We start from the raw sequence: 26,058 nt of genomic DNA on the forward strand, positions 1-26,058 counted from the left end.
AGACTGTAAGACATTTTACAACCTTTGTACATGATTTAAAATTCAAGTCTTTGGTTTCTGCCTTGGATCTTTCTCACAGCAGGTGCCTAATTGAATAACTGGTGAAGAGACATCACTTGTGTCCAGTTTTGGCTTTAAAAAAGGCCTCCCCAACAGTGACCACACTGTTCTCTTTCATTACCCTCCACCTCCTGATCTGCTTGAGTCAGAGGCTCTGCAGGAAACTGCACGATGCACAAGGAACTGCTCAGTGTCGTGAACACTGCTGTTTGCAGACTCATAATTGGATCACAGATTTGACAAACTCTTAAACACATTATCATGATTATTTTAGTAAAATGTAGGCAGGGAGACGTTTGGAAACAATTCAACAATTTGGAGATGATGACAATACTGTCCCTCTTTTCATCTTCGTCTCTTTTTTGTGTCACCTAATGAAGATGGAACTTCCAAAGGCTATAAAGAAAGAAAGAAAGAAAAGAATCACAAGGCAAGTCACTGAAAGACTCATCTAACGATGTATAACAGGGTTCTTACACAGTTTAAATGTTAAAAATCTATACATTTCTCCGTCAGTTTCAGGGCCCAAATTTTATACTTCAGTCCAAAAGTACTGTGAACTCACTTGGTCCCTCTTTCTGGTAACTCTAAAGAAGTCCTCCATTCGAGTCTGCCTGTTACTTCCTGCTGCCTTCTCCTTTTCCCTCGCCTCCCGCCTATTTTCTCGATTGTCACGAAACGTCTTCATTCGATGACGAACCCTCTCCTCCCTGAAATATACGAGCACAAATGAGGTTTAGGTATGTTGGAATTCCAGAAATTGATGTGAAAAATGTTAGATGGTTTGAGAAAAGGCCGAACCTGATGCGGTGGGTGTGACAGAGGAACCTGACCAGGGCTTCTTCGTCTGGCTCAGTCCAGATGAGTTCAGGAACTGTGATCTGTGGTGCCTCCAAGAAAATCTTCCTTGCCTCTTTGTATTTCCAGAAATGTGGTACAGGATGGGTCTGAGGGCAAGCAAATATTTCTGACTCATTTACAACAATTTATTTTACAACAATGTAGAAACAGCTCAAGAGAAGCTGTGAGCTGTTCATCTAATACCTGTCTATTGACGTGCAAAACCACTTCCTCAATAGTGTGATGCTTCTGGATCAGGCTCAGAGCCCTGCTGGGACCCAGACCAGGTATCTTGTCACAGTAGTCACAACCCAGCAAAATACAGAGGTCAACAAGCTAAAAGATTACAGCAAAAAACAAAACAAAAAAGGAGACAGTTAAATAAATTGCTAAAGATGTTTTCAATGAGGGCCATCGTGTGAAGGGTTCAGTCTTACCTCCTCATGACTAATCTGGAGTTTGTCCAGCAGCTTGGGTAAGGAGTATTCAATGACCTCACTGAGAAAATAAGAGCAAAGTCAACATCAAACCAGGTGAGAAACTTTTCAGTACCGTGCCTCAAATAAAGCAGGACACTGGACTTTTGAAAATACTACTGTACAGGATAAGAAATCTATCAACCAGCTCGTCAACCACAAACACCTTGAGTTACAAATGTGGACAAATTTGTTTGTACCCTTTTGCTAAAAGAAGAAAATACCACAAAAGTCACAAATAACTTGAAACAGACAAAAGTAATAAAATGAAAAAACAAAAATCAACAAATGAGAATCAGTCATTGCCAACCTCCCTGGATGTGACAGCAAGAGGAAAACTGATGACAAACTGAAGAGACGGATAATATGAATGGTAACCAAAGAGCCCAGAGCAACTTCTAAAGAGATTAGAGGTGAACTCCAAGGTCAAAGGTCATCAGTGTCAGATCACACCATCAGTCTGTTTGAGTCAAAGTGGACTGAATGGAAGATAACTGAGGAGGACACCAAATCATAAAAAATCCTGAATTGAATTGACCAAAATGTATATTGAGAAGCTACAAAGCTTCTGGGTGAATGTCCTTTGGACAGATGAGACAAAACTGACGTTTTTGGCAACAAGTCCCATCAGCTCTGTGTTCACAGACTAAACAATGAAACAAAGAAAATAACCTGTACCTACAGAGAAACATGGAGGAGGCCAAACCCTTCAAACCTGAGACAGATGGAGCAGTTTGTTCAGGAGGAGTGGACCTAATACCTGTGGACAGGTGAAGACGTCTCAGGGAGAGGGACAGAAATCACCTGACTGCTGTGATTGTCTCAGAAGATTGGATGAATGTCTGTGTGGATGGGTAAATGAGGGCAGGTTGTGTTGTAAAGTGCTTTGAGTTGGCTAAAAAGGCCCTATAAAAGGACAGTCCATTTACTGTTTTTAAAACAAAACCAACTGCAATCTTAAACAAAGATCTTAAAGTTCTTTATATTGATGATATGGTTGAAATGTTACTAACTGGACAGGGTTGCAGTCTTGGTCACATCATACCCAGACTTTTATGGAAGCAGTCTACCATGGGTCTGTTTTTAAAACAAAGACTTTACAAATTTATAGCAAACTGCATTTATTTTAAGGTCAGATTAGGTTTGGAACCTGGTTAAGATTAGGGTTGGGCTTACCGGGTGAGGGAATGGATAAACAGAAACACAATGCTTGGGGGCACAAAAGCCAGGGTATGAAAAGGAGGTATGATGTGGGGTCATGACAGAGCCACTGCAAGCTGCAGCTACAGGTCCATAAACAGAATAACTTCAAAGATGTTCCAAAATACTTCTTATATAGTTGGTGCTTCATATTCCATAAAAAACTAAAACTTCTCAGCTTCAATGTCTAATAATATTAGGCCACATTTCTTAATTCCTATAGGATATACATGGCTGACCAATCACTAAATTCTGTTTTCAACAGCAGTGCGATTCCAGCTGAAATGAGCTAAATAAAGTTGGAGAATCAGATCTTTCTTTAAAAATTTGCAGATGAACATAATTGCTTATAAGCAGAATTGCATTTCCTCAGTCCCTTCAGTCCACGCAGGTTAGAAATACCATTGTTAAATCCTAAAACCTAATTATATTTAAATGATTTTGCATGTGGTTTTTCTTTGTTGTTAGTTTGCTTTCCAATTTTTTAAGGTCTGAGCAAAACAGCTACAACTACATCAGATAATCTCAGTTTAAAACTCTGGCATGAAAGGTAGCGAGTGATATGCATTCCTTCAAGGACTGCCTTTTTTTCTCTTTATTGCCTTTAATTATTTTATCTGTGGTTTTTTTCTTTTTCAAAAACTCTAAATTGCCCTAAAAATCTGGGTGAATTTGAACGTCTACTGCTTTTGTCTTTTTGCACCCATACATTTGTGGGTACAAAGAGAAGCTGCCTTCCATGGATCTTTTTATACTGACCTCCTCAAAAACAACAGTCAGCGTTTTAATAAAGTTCTTTTTTTTTTAAACAAGAAAATTTTATTAAACTGGGTTTAAAATGTTTGACACGGTGTCCACTGCATACTCCAGACCACCACAACCTTTTAGAACCTTGTTTATAATCATTTTATTAAAGTTCTGCCTGTAAGGTAATATTCATATTTTATAAGTAGCATCTAGTCAAGAGCTGCTTCAGACACCACTGATAAAACATGACATTAAACAAATAAATAAATAAAAGATTTCTCTCTTAGGTCATCATGTGTTGCAGTAACAGCTAAAATAACTCCAAATAGTTAATGGCCTGCACAGTCTGGCTGTGGTTCAGTGTCAGCTACTACAACAAATTTTATACATCTTTTTTTTTTATTATAGGATTACTCAAAAGACAATTCCACATGACAGCTTGAATAATTTAGTGTCCATTTAAAAGTTTCAAAACCATCAACCAAAATGTGGCTAATTTTAGCTGAATTCACCTCATTTAAAATGATGTCCAGCTTTTTTTTTTAGAAGTTTTTAAATACCTGTGTCATACAAAAGAAATTTGCTGTCATCATAATTATACCTATGAATTAAATTGTAAAAAACCCTTTAGTAATCCTCTGAGCAACGTGTGAGTTTCACTGTCCCCACCTGTCTTTTTTAGCATTCAGCTGACGAACGAGAACATTCGCCCCAAAGGGCAGCGTGTCCATGTCCTCCGAGGCCACAGCGTCGGCTGTCCCGTCTCGCACCATCCGGGCACACAGCGCCTCAGCGTCCCCTGGAGCCTGAAAGGTAAAAACGCTCGCACGTGAAGAGGGGGGGACAAACGATGCGAGGGTGAACGTGGAAACACGTGCAATCTGTGTGCTGCACCTGGACGACAGGCACACCCAGATGCTTCAGGAGCTCCACACATGATCTGGTCTGAGATGACGCTGCAGTGGAAAAAACAAAACAAAAAGAACCTCAAGAACTACGCTCTGAGCTTGAACCAAGTCGCTTTGCATCCTTGGCGTGGACGTACCTGCTCCCGTACGTTTGGGGGAGCTCCAACCAGCTGCCTCAGCTCTCCTCTCGAGCTGCAGAAACAGTCAAAGTGACACTTATCTGCAGTCACAACACTGTTCCATCAAATAAAAGCCCAGCATTGGTTAAAAGAACACATATCACCCTCCACCTTTCAAGGTGGAGTTTTAGACTAAGATCATGTTTTGATAAAAAAATGACAAAGTTGTAGCTGTTTGGGTCAAACCTTGAATATAGCAATATATGTAAAATCATATATGTTACCATGAGATGTTACAGTCAGAGTATGTGTTGATGCTGACTCTCAGCTACTACCGCTCAGTATCTGCAAAGTTGTCTGAGTTATAGACATTTTTGTGTTTTCTAAAGTCAGTTGACTCTGGCAGCCATCTTAAATTGAGTTATCTCCAAAACTTAATCAATTGTAGATGTACATTCAGTGATTACTTCCTGAGTTTCACTAAAAATCCACCTAGTAGTTCATGAGATACCGTATTAACAGACGGACAAAGTAGAATCCAAATAGTTTATGGGAAAATTTTGAATAAAGATCTTGAGCAATCTGTTAACGCTCAAAATATGCGTTGGGGATTAGTCTCAGCTACTACCATGCCAATTTTTAGTTCAATATCTATAAAACTGACTGAGTTATAGTCATTTTAATGTTTTTAAGGTGAGTTGGTTGTGGCAGCCATCTTGAATTGTGTTGGCTCCAAAAGTTAATCAGTTGTAACTGTACATCCAATGATTACCTACTCTAAGTTTCATTCAAATTCGTCCAGTAGTTCATGAATTATTTTGCTAACAGACAGTAAAAACATTAAGGGCTTTCAGCGGTGGGTGATAAGATCAGCTGTACAGCTAACATGAGCAAATGATGTGAGGATGTGGGCAGTCGTCTCCCTGACCCGTAAAACTCCCAACACATCGGACAAGATGGTATCTGTGAACAAGGTGAATCACAGGCGTGAAGGTTTTCTTACAACGGGTGTCTTCTCCTCAGGAGGGGTTCCATCAAACACAAAGACTGGCTTTATGTCATGTTCCAGGAAGGTGAGTGTGCGGAAGAAGAGACCAGTGATGGGGCTGCAGGGGAAAAAAATCAGAAACATTTCAGGCTGATATGCTGACCAAGGAAGACAGGCAGCTGTACGTGCTTTAACAACTTTACTTCACATCATCATACTGTAAGATGGTTCGAATACAGTATTTATGATCACACAACAATTAAGATAAGTGTATAAATCCCCCTGATGCAGTCTAACACCAATCCAAAATACTGACTGAAAGGACACATTAAGTTGATTTGAACCTTGATTTGACCGTCTTCTGTCTACAGTGGGTTGCAAAATATTCACTCTCTTCAACATTCTCTGCTTGGTTGATTAAAACCTGGAATTTAAAAGGAATTTTTGAAGGGTTTGCATCTTTTATTTTACACAACTACCAGTTAGAAGAAGTAAATTATTTCCTATTGTGAATGAAGCAAAAAAAAAAAAGAACATTTGTGTCTCCACCTTCTACAGCAGTTCCAGCATCAAGTCTCTTCAGGTCCATCTTCTTGATCTTTGTCCATCTAACATCTGGAGTTTCTGTCTGTTCTTCATGACCAAACTGCTGCAGCTCCTTCAGGTTGGATGGTGCTGCTTGGGTCCAACAAACTTTAAATCAAACCACAGATTCTCAGCTGGACTGAGGTCTGGACTCTGGACTAATCCAGGACATTTAACTGGTTCTCCTTAAACCAGCGGAGTGTTCTTCAGCAGAGTGTTTAGAGCAGGGGTGTCAAACTCCATTCCTCCGGGGCCGCTCTCCTGCATGTTTTAGATGTGTTCTTGCTTTAAAACACCTGGTTTAAATGGATGACTTGTTGCCATGTTTCTGGAGAACTTGATGATTTGGTGAGGAGGTGATTAAACCATTTGAATCAGGTGTGTCGGAGCAGGAAAAACCTAAAACTCCCAGGACTGCGGCCCTCGAGGCCTGGAGTTTGACACCCCTGGTTTAGAGTCATCGTCCTGCTGGAAGGTGGACCTCCATCCCAGTCTCAAATCTCTGGTAGACTCAAACAGGTTTCTCTCAAGAGTTTCTCTGTATTTTGCTCCATCCATCTTTCCTTCAACTCTGAGTCCCTGCTAATTAAAACATCCCCACAGCATGATGCTGCCTCCACCGTGCTTCACAGTAAGGATGATGTTCTGAGCATGACAACAGGTGGTAAATTTACCTTTATGTTGTGCTTGATGGTTAAAAGGATCGAGTTTGGTCTCATCTGACCACAGTCAGCTTTTTTTTTTTAAGCAGCAACTTGTTTTCCTGCCACTTTTCCAAGAAGCTCAGCCCTGTGCAGCTTCTAATGATTCTAAGGACTGATCTTTGTCCTCCTGGATGTTTCTCTGATTAATGCTCTCCTTATCCAGTCCGTGTGTTTTGGTGGATGACCCTCTCTTGGCAGGTTTGCTGTAGTGACATCATCATGGAGCTACGTGGGATGTTTAGGGTTAAAATCAAAGGAGGTTAATACATATGCACGAACCACCTTTCAGTTTTCTGAATTTATTTAAAATAATTATTATGACTTTTGCCTATTTAACTCCATCACTCTAAAGTGTAGGCTCATTACTTATAATCTAACTTAAAATCCATTTAAACTCCAGGCTGTAAGGCAACAAAAGTAGAAAGAATACCAAGGGGCGAATACTTTTGCAACCCACAGTACTGTGCAGGTATTTGTATTTTTCTGGTCAAACCAGGTGATTCATATAAGGAACATATTTACATAATGTAAGGAAACAAATGTATATATATATATATATATATATATATATATATCTGCTTTTGTTCAGTGCAGTGAAAGGGAAATGCTCAGCAGATCTCTCACCTGAATAAGGGTGTTGCTGTTCGGAACTGGTTCAGAGCAACAGAGGTATCCAGAGCAACGACTTTTCCTGTGGAGACACAGAGCTGCATCATCATGAACACAACAGCAGCCATCTTCCTTCAGCGACTCGGGCTTTTCTTCAAACTGAACTGTCTTTTATTCAGATACAGTACAAAAAGTACCATTTTGTTTTAAAGGAACACATTCAGTTTGATTATAAACCATGTAATGTGTGATCATTTTGTTTAATATTGCAATTCCAGGATCAAGTGCGAAAAAAAAACATTTTCCTCTCTCCTCGCCATCATCTAAATCCGGCGTGGGCATCCAGGCCCGTTAGAGTTGGTTAGATTTATAAAATGTATTGTTGGCAGCAGAATATCAATGCATGGTACTTCAAATATAATGGGCTATGATTTATAGCCCTTTGCGATATTGATATTACGCTTGCTGATCTTGCGATGACGGTAAATTTTCTGTATATTTTGCAGCCCTACTTCAGGTGAACAACAACGTTACACCACTCAACTGCACATCAATCTTTAGTTTATAAAACCTGAGCACAAATATAGAAGCAATAAGTCCACCTAATGGTTCAACAGTTCGTAGAACCTCCTTTAGCAGCAAGAACGCTCAGAAATCAACTTCTGTAACAGTCTGCAATTATTGTGGAAGACTTTGGCCCACTCTTCTTCACAGTATTGCTTCAGTTCATTGCGGTTTGCAGACATTAGTTTCTGCTCAGCTCTCTTAAGGTCCACCACAGCATTTCAATCAGGTTGAGGTTCTGGACTATACCTTGACCTTTATGGCACCTTGATTCTTTTCTTTTTGAGCCGTTCTGTTGTAGATTAGCTGCTGTGTTTGGGATCATTGTTCTGCTGCATCACGACCCAGTTTGGTCCAAGCTAACACACAGCTGTATACTCCTCGGCAGCAAATTGACAAAACTCCTGCTAATATAGAATATCAGTGTATCTGGTTAGCAGCGTCCGTTTAATGCCATATGTTTGCAGAAAGAAAAGATTAAGTTTTCACACTGACTCTTCAATTAACCTCCTGCTACCTTTGGGTCAAAAATGATCCATGAGGCATCAGTTTTAACTGGGTCATTCTGACCCAAAACCAGGAGGGTTTTTTCATGCTCATTTTAAGTTACTTAATTTTAACACCTAGTGAGGCCAATGGGATTTTTGTTGTCATTACAGGTAAAATCTGAGAACTAAAAGAGCAAGTACTTTTATTTTGTGAACATTGTAAATAATGTTTTTTGCGTTTTCTTTAAATCACGAGTTTGATAGCTTGTAGAAATTAAACTAGTTACACTGCATTTCACTGTTGGTAAAAAAAAGTTTTAAGTTAATCTTTAAGCACTGGTTTAAAATAACTTCTGCAGATTGTTCTGCCACAGTCACTCACACCTTCAGCTAAATGTTTATCTTTTATTGGCGTTTTCATTCACATTTGTTCCCTTGGACTGCTTGTATCATAGATTAGGTTGAGATGCGACGTACAGGGAAATCTAAATCCTAAAACTGCAGGCAGCTGCACTGAATATTTCAATATTAGTGTCATGAACGCCTTTACTTTCTGATTCAAGTTAAATGGACGAGTTCGTCGCTCTGAGCATGTCACGTGACTGGTTGCTAACGTTAGCAGACACTAGCTACCTTTAAACCAGCGGAACAAAAACAATCACATAAATCAATAAATACATAAAGCCGGCACATGATCAGATCTGTTACCTGTATAGTCACTGATATCCTTGTAAGAAACCGCACCTGGAGCACTTGAGCGGATTAAATCAGACAGTTTGGTGATTCCCATTGTGTTTTTTCAGATTAGCTTCAGTTGCATTAACACTTCCGGTTCGTTACGCGAAGAGAAAAATAAGAAAACTGTTCGGCTTTAATAACTTATGGTAAATCTTTTGACTTGGAGAGACAGAAGAACCTTGTTTAAACTATTCCTTTTTTAGTATAGCTACAAACATCCTCCTTCCAGGTGTCGACCCCCAAAATACTTCATTTGTACCAGCAGGGGTCAGTATTCCACAGACAAGTCAGGAAGTAATGAACATCCAGCATTTATTACAGCAACAATATCTACAAACACTGAATAGAATAAATTAGAAAAAAAAGAAAAAATTAACACCAGTTTTAAATTATATTTGTAGCCAGTGCTTCACAGAACAATGATCATTGCAACACGTTTTGAAAGCTTCAGCATCAAATGGGATATAATTTTTTAAACTAATAAATAACATCAATATTCCCTTTTGTCACACAAAAAAATGAATACCACAAAGTTTATGGTTTTAGCCTTACTCTGTAGGAAATCTACACAAATATAGTATATGAATATACTATATTGTTCAATCTTAAAACATGACTGTCTGATAGATGTATAAAAATAATATGAAGGGCTTAAAATGTAAATGACATTTGAACAATATACTACTCAAGTACTTTGCACAAAAGCTTGGGATTAAGAGTTAACATTCAGAGTAAATCTTATGGTGTCTGTAGATTTACTCAGAATGTTTTGACACTTAAGAACCAATAAACTCTCTATTCAAGTCAGCTCAGAGGTTTATTCTGCAACCCCAAAGCATAAAACACTCAAGTAAATCCTTGTTTGCATGAACTTTATCAAAGACTATTATATGGTTTGAGTCACCCCAACTTTAGGATTAAAGGATGGTTTATGGTTCTGTGTTACAACGATACAGACTAGATCCATCTGCAGCAAGTAGTGTAATTTGTGAGACACGTCGTAAGTCCAATTTCAGTGAGACCACAACAGAAAACTGCCATATTTTCTCGTAATTGTCCCACAAAGTCTAGTCAGGTGTTGCCCCTGTGAGCGACCCGGTCTCAGAAAGGATGTGCCATATTTTTTAAAGGAACAGCGTAGAACAATTACTGACATCTAGTGGAAATTTTTGACATTGCAACTATTTTAACTATCCGCACCTCTCAGCCATATCTTGTGACAGAAATAAATGGATGTAAGAAAATGAGATCAAAACAAGTCATCATAAGCAAACACTAAACTGAGCACAGGTGGAAAGGGTTAGACGTAAAAGAAGCAATCAGATCCCTATAAGAAGTAGTACCACAGCCTTTGACCTGCATCTTCCTGTGGTCAAACTCAGTTTTTCACTGACTCTTTGCTATATTTTGCATGGATTTCAAGACACTAAATCACCAGTATTTTTTGTAAAGATGAGAGAAACGATCAATCATCCTGATTTGATTTTGTCTATCAGCTGTCACCAGTCGATAAGGAGGAAGATACAGATCCTGCTACAAAAACACCATCTATGTAATTTATACTTACATTGACCGACAAAATGCTTAATTAACTGCACTTAAACAAGGAAGAAGAGGGAAAAAACAAGCAAAACCTTGATTTCTATGCAACAGAAAAAACAACCAGCTCAGAGTTGCTAATATATACATGGAAATGCCTCCATCAACGTTCCTATGCATTTTTATGATGCCTTTGAGAACACTACTCTTCTTCATCATGATGTTCTCACATGTAGAAGTACCCCCTGTGTGAATAAACAGGTTGCCCTGAGGTAAAAATAAGACTGGTTTATTATAAGATACCAATTAAAGCGCAACATATGATGATATACTAAGTTTTTAACATACCGTCGGCCTAATGGTTGGATTGCTGTCCACCATCTTTACTCTTGTCCCGACTGTTACAGCTCTCCAAACTGTGAGACCAAATGAGTTCAGTAATGAATGCAGCTTCAGACTCAACACGGCCTCAGAAATGAAGGTTTATCTGACTGAACACCAGCCTTTATTAGAGCAAGTCTTACTTTTGTTGGTTATCACTGTTAAGCAGCTGCCAACTGCTTGTGGCTACAATCAAGTATGAAATTGTTTAACAGTGACAGTAAACAATGTTGTGTTTCACGGCTTCAGATCCTCTCTGGTCAACGATGAGCCTAAAATCAGTAAATCATCCCAAACAGAGGCATGTTGTTGAGGATTCTGGTGAATGATGAAGTTGACGAACTTCAGTAGTGTGAAAAGACACATGCTTAACAAGGATTTGCTTCGGCTTCCAGTGTTTTGGGAACTCATTCTTTTTTTCCATTTTAGCGGCGTAACCAGATCCACGTGTTGATGAGCCAGAATGCCATTGTGGCAGAATACAGGATCACCTCTCGTTTGGAGCGTTCTTTGTTTTCTTCTTCCAGTAGCTGCAAACGCCTGTTGAGCTTCAAAATCTGGAGGATCACAAGAACACAAAAAAACTTTATTCCGCCTTCCTGTACATTTAGTTTAGTTTATCTTAGCTCATACTTTAGATAGATAGATTGTTAGATTCCTAATTGTTGTTTAGTTCAGCTTTAACTTTATCATGATTTTATTTAGATTATCTTAGCTACTATTTTGACTGTCTTAGCTCATGTTTAGTTTCATGATTTTACTTAGGTTATCCTATATTTCATTTAGCTTATACATATTTGATGTGTTTTTTCTTTCTTTTTTGTGTTTCATTATGTATTTGCTGTATTGGATTCTGTTTTTATTTCTGTTGTAAAGCACTTTGGATGGCCTTGTTGCTGAAAAGTGCTATATAAATAAATCTCACTTCACTTCACTCCACTGTTAAGACGGTATCCCACTGGGTGACTAGTTGGAGTCTTGTTGTTTAAGTTTTGAACATCTTTAAAAAAAATCTGTGCAACAAATTTTCTCTCAAAATTGTCAAAGTTGTTGCAAGTGTCTCAAAACCATCTGTATTTTATTGCAGGCTTTTCTGACTGTCTCAAAACCGTTAGAGCTGATTTTTCATACCTGTAGGGACCTCTCTGACAGAAAACAGCTACTGCCCTGAATGTCCAGGTCTAAAACCCCTCTGATGATCATCTCCATTACAAAAGTGTGCTGTAGCAGATTAAACCATAGGCGTTGGGACAGCATCTAAAGTGAGGTCGAAGCAGGTAAAATATGGGCAACAAAACAATCTGCACAGCCTAGAATACAATTTGCAAGCCGTGTAAACATAAATAGGCGGTGATTTTCAAAACTGGCAGCTCAAAACGTGGCCGCATGGTTTGCTGGTTGTTCGGTCACGAATACTCCCAAAAAATGTTTGTTTTTTTTCATAATTGTTGATGCGCCCGCTAGTCTCCGACAGTCACAGCCCAGTGAGATACGACCTTTAAGAACAGACAGTGAATCTACCAACTCAACAAAAGATGTGTGTATAAAGATGTTAGGAAAAAATAATTTAAAATAGGTTTTGAGAGGGAAACTTCCCTGGTGCAGATGGGGAAAGTACTGCATGCACACAAGAAACAATTCAGGTGTTCACACAAAAGTGTCAGATTCTACCTACAAGAAAATATCTAATGCAATTTAGCAGCTGTGCTTTCAGTTTGGAAAGTGAAATAAGTGGTTTATTTGAGCTTTATTTTGGTCTCAAATTACATTTGAAATATTTTGACTACAGTTGCATAATTTACTTCATTGAGTTTTTAGATGATATTATCAGTAACATTTTGTGTTTTTAGGAAGGTTGACATGCATATATTCTTCTAAAGCCATTCTCTATAGTAGTCTGAGTTTAAGGACATTTAGCTTGCTAGGCCTCTGAGACAACTATCTGCTGTGCATTAGATACTTTCCCTTCAGCATGAAAAACCTATTTTAAATATTTTTTTCCTTAACGTCCTCTTAGGGACTCTGTAATTTAATAATTTAATATGTGAAAATGTCCACATCAGCTACAATTAACAGCAGCTGGTTTTAAAAAAACAACAAACCTTTCTATAATATCTTGGAGGAGTGTAACAGCACATATATTTGTTCCAAACAGTCACAGTACAGACATTTAGGATGAATACAGGGACAAGATGACAAATACATTGTTCACAGCAAATCAATCACCTTTCTCATCCTGAAGAGCACATTCATGCTGTTTTTGTCTGTTTGTTTGTTTTTAAATAACTGCCACAATAAAGCTATCTAAATTACCACTACAGTTCTCTTCCCACAGAAAAGCAGTAGTCTGTGTGAGCTGCGGGGGTAAAGCCCGTAGCAGGGAGCATAGGTACAAACTGCACCCAAGGTCAAGGCTGGTTGCTGGAAGACCGATAATATAGAAGTAGGAAGATTTTACAGCTGCAGCTTGAACGCTAAGAGATATGCCGGGAATCATAAACATGAAAAACAAATTAAGCCTACAGAGTGATCACCTTGTTGGTGGAAACACACACACACACTCCAGAGTTTGTGTTATTTTCCTTCTGACTGGATGTGCCGATGCCGAGATGTGTGACTCAAACATATGGAGTTTGTGTGTGTGTATGTGTGATTCCTTTTGACTGAATGCATTAAATTGCTGAGGTGTGTGACACACAACCATACAGTTGTGTGTGTGTGTCCTTCTGATAAGGTGTGTTGATGAGCTGTTTCATTTTGTGGTAAAATGACAAATCTGTGCTGTTTGACGGGCTGGCTTAGAGCAGCGGTGTCCAACCCTGGTCCTTAAGGGCCACCGTCCTGCATGTTTTATTTGTTTCTCTGCTCCAACACACCTGATTGGATCAATGGGTGATTAACAGGCTTCTGCAGAACATAAAGAGGTGATTCAACCATGAATCAGGTGTGTTGGAGCAGAAACCCAAGTAAAACATGCAGGATTGGACACTACCACTGGCTTAGAGACTCCCCATTTATAAGATCGGTTTGTTTTTCTGCCTTTGGCTCTAGGAGAGTTTGTTTAAAAAAATATTTTTAAAATTTAAAATTTGTTTCATTTTACTGTTGTACCAAAACATACTGAACTGTGACCCTCATATGGAGGTATGTATGAAGCAACTTACATATACGTTACACCCCTAATATCTTGTTTTTCCATGTCATTACTACTGCTTTGTTTTAAGTACACCCAGCTTTTAATTCTAAAAGTCTCAATAAAACAGCATCTGGTGCTTATCAGGTCCTAAACTGACAAGCTTGGACAAACAAGACAGGATAAATCACACTATGGTGTTATTAGAGAAATGAGACTGAACAGGCCTCAGGTTGTCACCCCACAATAACATTTGGGGTTCAGTATATATAAAACGTAATTTAAACTTTATACTGCTATTTACCTTTTACCATGACTGTATGAAAAGTCACAGTATAGTGAGACCAACTTAAACTAAGCATGTGAGACAGATTACCTGACGTCGCAGTGACGATGCATCAATTAGGCCAGATTCATCCGGATTCATGTCCAGAGCCAAGTCCAGGTGAGTTCTGTGGAGAAGAACACAACCTGCTTTAGATTAACAATAAAACTTTAATAAAAATAACATTAGGGCAGTACAATATATGTTTATGGTAATCCCAGGATCATTGTTCGCATTGTTCAATATCCCAAAGAATTGCAATTAATCTATTTTTCATTCAGATGGACCTTTGCTCCTCTAAATGTCCACAGACACTTAGAAATGTGATGATATTCAGGGTTTCCCACAGAAAAGAAGCTAAGCCCAGTGGTCAGTGGTCGTTCACCAAAAATACAATTAAAATAAATACTAATTGATTGCACCTAATTTCAATCCTAATTTAAATCACATTTACAAATAAATTAAATTAACATAAATAAAAAAGTGCAAACAAAGCACCAACACACGTCTCGCATCAAGGCCAATGAATAACAACAGAGAACTCTGAAAAACAGTACAGTAAAAACTGTACTGTACTGTGCTTTTTGTGGCACAGGCTGCATGTTGGATCAGCATATCTAATGCTGAATTTAATATTTTACTGGTAAACATGAATAATATTTTCACAGCACAAAACATGCTGACCATATTCAGTCTTGTAAAGCCACCCGTTGAGTTTCAGCTCAACAAACCATTTTTGGTCAAACCTGCTCGATCGATGTTTATTACTGTGGTTCTGACAACCTGCTAACTCCAGGTAGCTGAAGGAGGCTCGGCCTCAGGGCTCATTAGAGTCCCGCAGGGCTCTGCGATGATACGGGTGAACCAGCTCCGCTAGACCAGCAAAATCGTCCATTATGAATGGAGCGCGGCGCGCGTGGTCTGCACCAAGTTATAAAAGGTGCATAATGTGACACCAAGCGGGACTGTCGCACAGGGGCGGGGACAGCGCAATTGTGTCACTGTTGGCACGCGCACCCTAACGCGGTGAGGTAGACAAAGGTAGCGGTTTTGGGGGTGCAGGTGGAAAAAAACGTGTATAAAAAATGACGTATTTATAATAAACAAGTGGAGCTTAGCCTGGCGGCCGGGTCAGCAAAGCCTGGCGTCCCGCAAAGCTTATAATACACTGAGGGAAACCCTGATATTAGTTCAGATAAACGCACATTTTCCTGATTCCTCTTGTTTTATGTTGTTCATGAACAGATATATCTCCAGACCTTTACAAACCTTTACTCAAAAAGAAGCAATATTTCTTTCTTAAAATTCTAAATTCTAAATACTAAATAAAATAATTGAGTAACCTAAAAGTAAACTAATCTTTCTATGCTAGGCCTAAAACACAATTATAACTGTAACTCCATTTTTTATGGGAAATAAAAACTAAATAAACAGTAATCATCTAAGCCCAATATCAATATGTTTACTACTTTTATTTTTTGACTTATTCTACAGGCCTCATCACTTGCTTGGCTTTAAATCGGTCTTAATTCCAATCATTTTCTGCTTGATTTTACTAAAAGACTTTGCTGTGTATTTTTTAGAGAACTTTTAAATACACTGACTTACAGTAAGTTTAAGGAAAGAGAAAAAGACGTCACCTGCGGTGGCTGTCATCCAGGATTTCTATGACCTGCTGGTACGCACGGCGAGTTGTTGCCTGGACGTAAGACAGGAAGCCAGCAGCTGTAAACAGGTTGATGTTTGCATCTTCAGGCGAGCAAAGGGGGGGGCACAAGCGCACCGGTGCAGGAGAGGAGGGGGTTATACTGGTGGTTGGGTGAAGGAAAGACATGAAGGAGACACTTTATTAAATAAATCAAGATCAGTAAGGCAGAACTGTCACAGGCTGTGTCCTTACCTTAAGTCACATCGGCTGACCTGACTACTGTGGCGACCAGATATGTTCTCACTTGCACTGCGCTCCCTCCGGGATCGAGTGTGATAACTGGCCTATTATACGAGCAAATGTTTAAATTAATGCCAGGTCCACGTTACAGATGCCATGGGTTCAATGGGAAATAAGACACTAAAATTTTTTGCATCTGCTACTGACAGAAAAACAAAAAAGTCAGACTGGAATTCACCAAAATGCATGTTGACAAGAACCAAAGTTTCTTAGTGTTGACTCTTGTTGATTCCTGTAGTCCTTACCTTTTTGCTGCATGTTCAAATATTAATTTTCCTAATATGTTTAGCTGTAATTAGTTATTTCATGCTTACAACAACAATCGTGTGACAGCGTGATTATAGACGGGGATTAAAGCTCCACATTTCTAGTGCTCAAAAATACATTATTTTTTTTATAAATAAAACATGGAAGCTTTCTTAAACGGGTCCTGCTGAATTTAATTTCTAATGAGAGAAGACGGAGGCAGTTGGTCCATCAGTGTAATATGTCTATGGTCTGAATATACTTTATATAAGCAGGAAATGACTCATGTACATTGCCTTGTTTCTTCCTAATCTTATTCTATTTCACAATTTCTGTAGTGAAACACATTGCTACTTAGTTAAGAAAGAATCGATGTAACATTTCATTTTATACAGGTCTAATATCCTGCATCTATAGTATATACAGGTTTTTACTCAGCTTCCTCTCAACCATGACCAGTTTCCAGCCCCTGCTGCTGAAAAACATCCCCACAGCATGATGCTGCTACCACCATGCATCACTGTGGAGAGGTTCTTTTTTCCCTTCATTCAAACTTAATAATTCTGACCTCATCAGTAACTATTCTTAGGCAACACCTTGACAACTTGCACTAAGTAGTTGGGAACAGAAAGGTGGAGCAAAGGAAATCTGAGTACATTTGTCTGCTGACACCCAGTCTGTAGAAAACAAACTTGAACTAGGACTTCTGATCTTTAGATGTGCTACATCAGCAGCTTTAACTTGGACTTCTATTTGTGTTGCCATATTTCAGTTTACTCATTTTTTAACACAATGTATGTGAGAACCTATAGTAAGGTTTGCTGCGTCCAAATTTCCCTCAAGTTTTTGTTACATTTGCTAAGTTTTTACTTGCGTGTCTTTGAATTTTTTCATTTTTTTTAGTTAAATGATATTTTAATTTGACTTTTTTTACAGTGTGAAAAATGTGTATTTTAGTAAAATAAGTTTTCTGATGTTGTAAGATCTGGTGCAGAGCTGCTGCAGCACCTGAAACAAACATATGCAGTGGAATGGGAACAGCAGACATCTTTAACTACATCATTTTTCAGTAACACCCAGTATGATGGGAGAGGCAGAAGTGGCAGGAAATGCCAGAAGCATTAACATTTCAACACGGGGTAAGCTGTGTTTGATAGGATGTTTAAAACAATCCCTTATTTGTGAATCACTGAGAGAAAATTTCGGTGCTGCTGAAGAAACAGTTGTCTTTTCAAATCAAGCCAATGACCATCATGTGTATTTTAATTTAATTAGCATATTAAATTACTGTTACTATTAAAAATAATGCACATTTAGACCCTGACAAATGCAACAATTTGATGTTGTTATTTTGGGTTTAGTTAATCAACTTTGCACATGTGCAGCATACCGTTTGTGTTCTAAAGGATTTTTAGTTTAGAGTTCCTAACATTTTTTGCTATTTTGGCTAGGAGTGTTCAGTTTTTTCTAGAGGTACTTACAGATATCACTGCCATTTTCACATCAAATCCAACATTTAAAAAGCACATTTGCTGTTGCAGATCACACAATCAAGTGTGTTCTGAATGTTTATTTCCATGATTTTATCCACATAACAGAAGAGAAAAGAAAAATCTTCATTCCACGTACCGCTTGGCTGGAATTACTCTGAGAGTTGGCAGTTTGGTCCGTTTCGAGAGAGTCCAGAGGCTGTTCTGTGAGCGTGAGGACACGTGGTGGGGCTTTCATGTTCAGCAGGTCCACAGACGGGACCGACTGAATAAGATCCAAGTCTCTCGGGCGAGCGAATCTTGGATCTCCATCGTCACCTACAGGCAAGACAGGAATTAAGGTAGGAAAAGGCCACAAAGGTTCTACTCACTTGGCACTCCCCGATTTTCATGTTTGCATGATTGTTTCTCTGTGTGGCCTAGGGGGTGGGCGATAGGACGACATTAGATGGTGAAGGATTAGAAAGTGTCAATGATCTGCCAAAGCAAAAAAACTGAAGGATTATCTATAGGGCACATTCTCTATATTGTCGTTCTCTGCTTCATGGTGACGCACACTTTTTTTCCTTAGACAAATCACAGTGTTGACTAGTCTGCTTAAGGTGGTATTTCACTGAGCTGCAACTGTGCAACTCAAAACTGAGAAAATACTTGACTGTTCAAATGGTGTCTCACTGCATTTCAAGTCTTTGTGATCAAGCGACCAATGAGCCTGTCTTTGAAATTTACAGTTTGGACAATCGAAACACAGCAATAGACTGTTTTTGTGTTTTCCTACTTTCATGTACGGCTAGCAAGACTACACCATTGGCTGTGCACATTGTTTTGTTGCCCACCTCCCCCCTCAGCTCGTTTTGTTTACAATTTAATCTGCTGGAGTACACTTTAGAAATTAAGACAAGCAGATTCAGACCAGTTTTTTAATAAACATTATTTATCAGCAGTGTGGATTTTGCCTGGGATGTTTTCTGTCCAAGGAGAGCTCCCCGCAGGTGTGAAAACACCACTATAGTACTGTTGAGACAGGTTTGAGACGCCCACGACGACTTACTATTTACTAAAATAAAATTTCCGAACTAGGGCAAAATAGTCTGAGACTGAGCATGCTTCAAGTCTCAAATATAGTAACACACTTGTTAAAACCTCCATTATATATGTACAAACTCAGTAAAATCTGTTCAGAAATGGCATTTGGTCTAAATGCTCTAGTATATTGACTTTTTTTAAAATTTTCCTTATGTTTTGACATAGAAAAAACGTGGTTTCACTATTTAAAAAAAAAAAAATCATATATGATAATTTCAGCATGTCGCCTATCCCTTGTGTGGCGTACTATTCATTGCTGATATTAGTGGACTTACATTGTATGTGTTTGTTGATGTAAACCCAATATCTCACCTGCAACAACAATCCTTTCAGGAACCTGCATCAGAGCTGTGTGAACTGGCAGGGGCAGCTGTAGTGGAACGGGTCCTGTCTGACTCTCAGGAGCCACCTTTAGGGTGTCAGGTATTCTCATGCGCTGGCTGATGCCCTCCGTGTACTCCAGCTCATAATGGATGCGGTTCATCTCAGCCATATCTGCAGGCGGGGGAAAAGTTGGCCCACTCATCCTGCCTGCTTTCACATCAAACAAACAAACACATTTTAAAAAATCATTCATTGGCACCATCTAAACATTGAGTACTTCTTCAATCCAGAAATGCAGACAGTACATTTTACCACCTGTTTTTTTTTGTTTCTGTTTGTTATTATTGTTGATGTTTTTTTGGTAAGGGTAGGGAGAAGCCAAAAAACATTACTCCTTTAAACAGAATAATCAGGCAACATAAAAAATAAAACCCAGAGACAAGATTCGGTGCAGCGGTATTATTGATTATTTCAGAGCCAGGGAACCACAGTAAAGATTAAGGGGATAGTTCAGACATTCTGAAATAGGTTTTTATGGAAAAGTTATGAAAAATTAATATCTTGCCTCTTGTAGTAAGCTTTATGAACAGCCTCAGTTTGGAGGAATAGAGGTTAAGTCAAATGGCTACTTTCAATTCAGCCAAAACCAAAGTTGACTGCTGCCATCTTGAAACAGCTCCAATCTCCAAGATTTCACAGTGGTTCATGCAAACACCACGTCATCGACCACAGGTGTTAAACTCCGTTCCTCGGGGGCCGCTCTCCTGCATGTTTTAGATGTGTTCTTGCTTTAAAACACCTGGTGTAAATGGATGACTTGTTGCTGTGCTCCTGGAGAACTTGATGACTTGGTGAGGAGGTGATTAAACCATTTGAATCAGGTGTGTTGGAAAAACCTAAAACTCATTATTATAAACTCCCAGGAGAGCGGCCCTCGAGGCCTGGAGTTTGACACCCCTGTCATAGACCTTTACAATGCCATCAATTAGTTATTACATGTCAAGTCAGTCTTTTTATAAAGCACATTTAAAAACAACAGGTTTTAACCAAACCCGTTCTTCTTGGCTGTTCCCTTCTGCAGGGTTTGGCACAGAGAGCAAACCCTCATGCAAGATTTGTGATCGTTTTTCCTCTGACGCCCTTCCTGGCGCTACCTGGGCTCGAACCCGCAGCCTCAGGATTACAAGACCACCCCTCGCATTTGACTGGTCAATTCCTGGACATTCCAGTGGAGTCTTGGATACAATAAGAGTGCTGATTGGCTCAAGGTATCCATTCTTGGATAAATCTTGGATCCACACTGACATTTGATTGGATGTCATAACCAAGAATTACCTCGATTCACAGGTGATCTGGAGAGCTACCCCGACCTCCAGGTCGTAACCAAAGTACTGTACAGTAATAATTATATGAAAGACAAAAACAATGATCAAACAGTGAACATTTCCAGCAAGAATTTAAATAAATTTCTACCAGAATAAGCACGTGTATGAACTTGACAGCAGTGTAAAAGCTTATAAAACAGCAATTGGATGAATCAATATGAAATTTTGGAGATTGGGGTTATTTTACAGCAACAAGCCACTATTTCTCCAAACTGGAACTGTTCAAAGAGCCACCTACAGCAGGTAAGATATTATTACTTTATATTTTTCCCCACAGAAACCCACTTCAACATGTCTGAGACATTTCTTTAAGGTCCATCATAGAGGGCCTAAAGATATTCCTCCACCCATCTTATTTCTGACTAATGTCAGAGTAGAGAAGGAGACTCCAGCTTCAGCAAAACCCAACCATACCATTGTGCCCACATCTCTTCAGAAATGTGGACAATTAAATAATAACAATAACTTTATTTTAACATGCATTCAACTATTCTTAAATAAAACCTCTATATCATAAGACTTAGATGCTTTCATCTTTTATACCTGAAAGTATATGAGAGCCCATTTTATGCTTTTAATGAAAACAAAACCCCTGAAGCTAGTTTAAATAAAATTATTCATATTGTCAATCCTAGCAACAACAACATGATCTCTAACTCGTCTAAAAATCGTGTCCTATTGGAAAGCCACAACCTGAAGAAACTGCAGTAGCATTATAGCTCAATAAATATTGCATTAAAAAGAGCTTTTTATGATGTATTACGTTAAATTACATAACTGACATGAGAGTTAGCTGTCGTTGACACCCAGCTTCAGTGTCACAGACTAAAAATCCAGTTAAGACGCCATGTTTAGCCTGTGTATAAGCTCGTATCCCAGTCATTATTTAACAGAGTGCGCTCACCGGCTACATGAAGCTAATCATGTTATTGAACACCTGTGCGTTAGCAGCTAACACTTTGCAGCTAAAGGCTGGCAGAGCACAGCTCCAACCACTCTCCTGCTACTTACCGATAAACACCCAGCACCGGGGTTTAAAAGGTCATGAGACAAAAAGGCGTGTATCCGCTGATATGAGACGCTTCCACCTGGACGGCCAACTAGCGACAGGGACGGACGTAGCCGCTCCAAACGCCTTCAGGGTGGGTGTCGCTTCAATGACTGCCTCGAGCGCGACCGTTGGGGCGGAGCTTGTGAATACAACGACAGCAACATGGTTAGCACCGCCGAGCCGCAAAAGCCGGTAGTACTGAGGTTATAAAGCGAGCGTACTCTGTGCTGTACTCGAATCAGATAGCTGTTGAATACACTCCCTGATAACAGCTTAATTCAGTATTATGTAAAAGGGGCTGGGGTCCATCATATCTGACAGGACCTAAGATGCAGGCTGTGTAAAGATGCTCCTGAGACAGTCCAGCACATAGTAGCAGGATGTAAGATGCAGGCAGGCAAAGCATACATGGAACATTATAACCAAGTGGCTGGAATAGTGTACAGGAACATCTGTACCGAGTATGGATTAGAAGTCCCACAATCAAAGTGGGAGACTCCATCAAGGGTGGTGGAGAATGACAGGGCTAAGATACTGTGGGACTTCCAGATCCAGGCTGACAAACAGGTGATGGCTAACCAACCGGACATTGTGGTGATAGACACATGTGGCCAAAATTGTTGGTACCCCTTGTTTGATGAAAGAAAAACCCACAATGGTCACAGAAATAACTAGAATTTGACAAAAATAATAATAAATAAAAATTCTATGAAAATGAACAAATGAAAGTCAGACATTGCTTTTCAACCATGCTTCAACATTATTAAAAAAAAAACAAAAAAAAAAACAGGCCTGAACAGAAATGATGGTACCCCTGAAAATAATGTGACCAAATGGACATGTTAAATCCCTGTGTCCACTAATTTGCATCACAGGTGTCTACAATCTTGTAATCAGTCAGTGGGCCTGAATATAGGGCTACAAATACTCACTGTGCCCTTTGGTGACAGGATGTGTACCACACTCAACATGGACCAGAAGAAGCAAAGGAAAGACTTGTCTCAGGAGATTACGAGAAAATTATAGACAAGCATGTTAAAGATAAAGGTTAGGGTTAGGGTTAGACCATCTCCAAGCAGCTTAATGTTCCTGTGACTACAGCTGCGAAGATTATTCAGAAATTTAAGATCCAAGGGACTGTAGCCAACCTCCCTGGACGTGGCCGCAGGAGGAAAATTGATGACAAATCAAGGAGATGGATAATATGAATGGTAACAAAAGAGCCCAGAAAAACTTTTAAAGAGATTAAAGATGAACTTCAAGCTCAAGGAACATCAGTGTCAGATCGCACAATCTGTTGTTGTTTGAGCCAAAGTGGACTTAATGGGAGACGACCAAGGAGGACACCATTGTTGAAAACAAATCATAAAAAGCCAGACTATAATTTGCCAAACTACATGTTGACAAATTTCTGGGAGAATGTCCTATGGACAGATGAGGCAAAAATTGAACTTTTTGGGAAGGCACATCAGCTCTGTGTTCACAGATGGAAAAATGAAGCATGTCAAAAAAAAGAACACTGTCCTTACTGTGAAACATTGGGGGTTTTTTTGGTTTTTTTTGGTCTTGTAATGAAGTGGGTGGAGCTCCACTTGGGTTGCTAGGTGAGGGGCTGGGCTTGGATTGGGGTTGCTAGGTAACGGATTATGACAACAAATCCAAGGTTTTTGAAACGGGTCATTTTGCTGACACCAGAAAATGTATTAATTAATTATTGTCAAAAATGGCTGAGTGTGGGTTTTTTTTTTTGTTTGTTTTGTTTTTTGCACTTGGACTGTTTCTAGAAGCAGTAGATACCCAAATGGAAGTACAAAAACAAAAAGTGAAGTAAAAAGTGAATTTTGCATAATAGGTCCCCTTTAAAGAAGTGGACACAGGTGAGTGATTACTAACTTGGGGCAGGTGAAGATGGGCGTGGCAGGCAAACAAGTAATTGGCTGAGGACAAGTGAATGATGACAGGAATACAAAGGACACAAGGAGCAAAAACTATAAATAGGCCTGGCCCCAATACTCGCACTTGCACCCTCGTATCCTTCAAATGTGCGTTCATGCTGAAGGGTTTGAGTGCGTAGTGTGTCCCAATTCTCCAGAGTCCTCTTTAGCCCCGCCCCCTTTGTGTACTACATCCGCCCTTTGGCTAAACCCGCATCCAGGCGGACTTCAGCGAAGTATTTAGCCTCAGTTCATCGCTGCATGTGATGTTTTGAATTTTTTTTATCATTATCTATATTAATAATAAAAGGGGTTTTGAATTAAGCGGCAGAAATATGGCAGTGGTGACAGAGCAAGCTGTGTCTGTCACAAAAAAAGCAGTTTTTAAGTGTAAAGTATTGAAATAGTTATTGTTTCACTCTGCTGTACATGTGGGAATACTATCAAACTTTGTTCCGTATTCAACAAATCAGAATGAAACACATTTGAACAGCCAAATATCTCCTGCAATGACTTTAGAAAGAAAAAATAAACTGTACTTTTAAAATCGTACTGGCACCTTCTTAAAATACCAAAACAGCGACTGGTCCCGCCATGTTGGATGTCACAGTTATGACGCAGAGGTGCAAGTCAATGACATAATGTGTACTGTCCCAATTCTCCAATGTCTGCATGCATGTAACCTGCGCACACGAACCCTTCTGTGCACTTTGACTGAGTACACCCTTCATAGAGGGGCGTAGGGTGTAGTGCGAGTATTGGGACCGGGCCAAAGACAAAACTAACCATGAGGACAACCAAATAACATAAGAGAAACATCCATCCATTTTCTTTATCCACTTCTCCTTTCCAGGTCACAGGGAGCTGGCGTCTATCTCCAGCAGTCATTGTGCAAGAGGCAGGGGACACCCTGGACAGGTCATAAATCCATCGTAGGGACACATAGAGACAAACAACCATTCACACTCTCACCTAGGAACAATTTTAGAGTTACTAATGAACCTAACATGCATGTTTTTGGTGTGTGAGAGGAAACTGGAGTAAACCCATGTGAGCACAGGGAAAACATGTAAACTCCACCCAGAAAGGCCTCAAGTCAGGAAGTGATCCTGCAACAGGCAGCAGCTCTAACCTTTACACCGCCATGCCACCCATAAAAGAAACAATAAACCTAAAACAAAAACAAACCCAAAGACACCCAAATCCTGACAAATCCACCTTTAAAACTAATTATAGCAACCATGTACAAAGTTTCAACAAGTATTTGTGTGGCAGCTCTGTAATTGTTATTCGTTTCATCATCATTATAGGCCACAAAGAAAATATACTTGTTCCAGAAAAGGACATTTCAGCTAGTTAAATTAAAAAAATAATTTTTTCAGTCACTTTAGAGAAACCTTCATTGGTAAAAGACACAATTATATTTGAACTAATAAAACTGGTGTAAAAATTTGCAATGAGTTTTTAGGTCAAATTTAAGCCATTTTTGTAATTATACTAAACTTTTCAGTTGTACCACAGTTCAACAAATTGGTTAAATTCATATTAAATTTAAAGTAAATTTAGGGTTACAACCGCACTAAAAACACATCATCTTGCTTAATATATGTAATTACATAAATAATTTCTTTAAAGAAGCGATTAACTTCAATAATTTGGTACTGGGACAGAAATGCTGATGGATCATTTAATGATCAAGACATAATTAAAATAATAATGACAACTTTGCATTTACATTAGAGAATAAGGAACACTTTCCCAGTTATAGAAGTACTTGTGTTAAAGACAAGACAAGGCACCAACTCCACTCATTATATAGAATTTTATATTGTTCTATTTTATAATATTGTTCAGCATCTTATACTCAGATTGTTGTTAACATGCCAAGTCATAATTTTGAGATGGCATCTTATAATTATGACTTCAAGGATTTTTTCTTTCTCAGGTCAAAGCTACTGTCTTTTTGTGAAATCTTTACCATTATAGAAATTTTACATTTCAAACCACTTTTTGAAGGCTGCAGAGATCACATCAGCATGAACCTCATAGCTATAAACTATGGGGCGCCGTTTGTAAACGAGCTTGTGCTCAAAATTCATGCCTAAATTTTGTCACATTTAGCTTCAAACACTGTTTAAAAATGTAGTGTGGATTTTCTGATGTCACCTTTTACAACATTTAGCTAGTTAA

The 26,058-nt window shown here is 39.0% G+C and overlaps 2 protein-coding genes across 3 annotated transcripts; both read right to left on the reverse strand.

Annotated features, from left to right (window-relative positions):
* Positions 1-144: 144 nt before the first annotated feature.
* zgc:110269 (probable flap endonuclease 1 homolog) lies at positions 145-9,266 on the reverse strand. The gene is made up of 11 exons (XM_017430732.3): positions 8,997-9,266; positions 7,252-7,318; positions 5,354-5,456; positions 4,369-4,423; positions 4,218-4,279; positions 3,993-4,129; positions 1,338-1,398; positions 1,105-1,236; positions 862-1,007; positions 626-770; positions 145-456 (listed from the first exon to the last, which is right to left on the reverse strand). Exons 1-11 carry the CDS (start codon positions 9,076-9,078, stop codon positions 406-408), a joined length of 1,041 nt encoding a protein of 346 aa, XP_017286221.1. The 5' UTR covers positions 9,079-9,266; the 3' UTR covers positions 145-405.
* Positions 9,267-9,321: 55 nt separating this feature from the next.
* On the reverse strand, positions 9,322-22,054 carry LOC108244482 (mitochondrial fission factor homolog A). 2 transcript variants are annotated; one of them, XM_017430728.3, is made up of 7 exons: positions 21,895-22,054; positions 19,487-19,705; positions 18,228-18,406; positions 16,305-16,396; positions 16,045-16,212; positions 14,456-14,531; positions 9,322-11,503 (listed from the first exon to the last, which is right to left on the reverse strand). In XM_017430728.3, the coding sequence occupies exons 2-7, from the start codon at positions 19,698-19,700 to the stop codon at positions 11,372-11,374; spliced, it is 861 nt and encodes a 286-aa protein (XP_017286217.1). In that variant the 5' UTR covers positions 19,701-19,705; positions 21,895-22,054; the 3' UTR covers positions 9,322-11,371. The 2 variants fall into 2 exon arrangements, with proteins under 2 accessions (XP_017286217.1, XP_017286216.1); XM_017430727.3 differs by having other exon boundaries at positions 19,487-19,708.
* Positions 22,055-26,058: the final 4,004 nt, after the last annotated feature.

Source organism: Kryptolebias marmoratus, linkage group LG20 (assembly GCF_001649575.2).
Source record: "Kryptolebias marmoratus isolate JLee-2015 linkage group LG20, ASM164957v2, whole genome shotgun sequence".
Classification (NCBI taxonomy): domain Eukaryota; kingdom Metazoa; phylum Chordata; class Actinopteri; order Cyprinodontiformes; family Rivulidae; genus Kryptolebias; species Kryptolebias marmoratus.

Excerpts from the sequence above, each read along its gene's own strand:
- zgc:110269 (XM_017430732.3), bottom strand. The coding sequence starts at position 9,078 with ATGGGAATCACCAAACTGTCTGATTTAATCCGCTCAAGTGCTCCAGGT. Across the intron at positions 1,399-3,992 it reads CTGAATGCTAAAAAAGACAG|TGAGGTCATTGAATACTCCT; the intron begins GTGGGGACAGTG and ends TTATTTTCTCAG. Across the intron at positions 1,008-1,104 it reads TTTTGCACGTCAATAGACAG|ACCCATCCTGTACCACATTT; the intron begins GTATTAGATGAA and ends GCTTGCCCTCAG.
- LOC108244482 (XM_017430728.3), bottom strand. The coding sequence starts at position 19,700 with ATGAGTGGGCCAACTTTTCCCCCGCCTGCAGATATGGCTGAGATGAAC. Across the intron at positions 18,407-19,486 it reads TGAAAGGATTGTTGTTGCAG|GTGACGATGGAGATCCAAGA; the intron begins GTGAGATATTGG and ends TCTTGCCTGTAG. Across the intron at positions 16,213-16,304 it reads GTCAGCCGATGTGACTTAAG|TATAACCCCCTCCTCTCCTG; the intron begins GTAAGGACACAG and ends CCCAACCACCAG.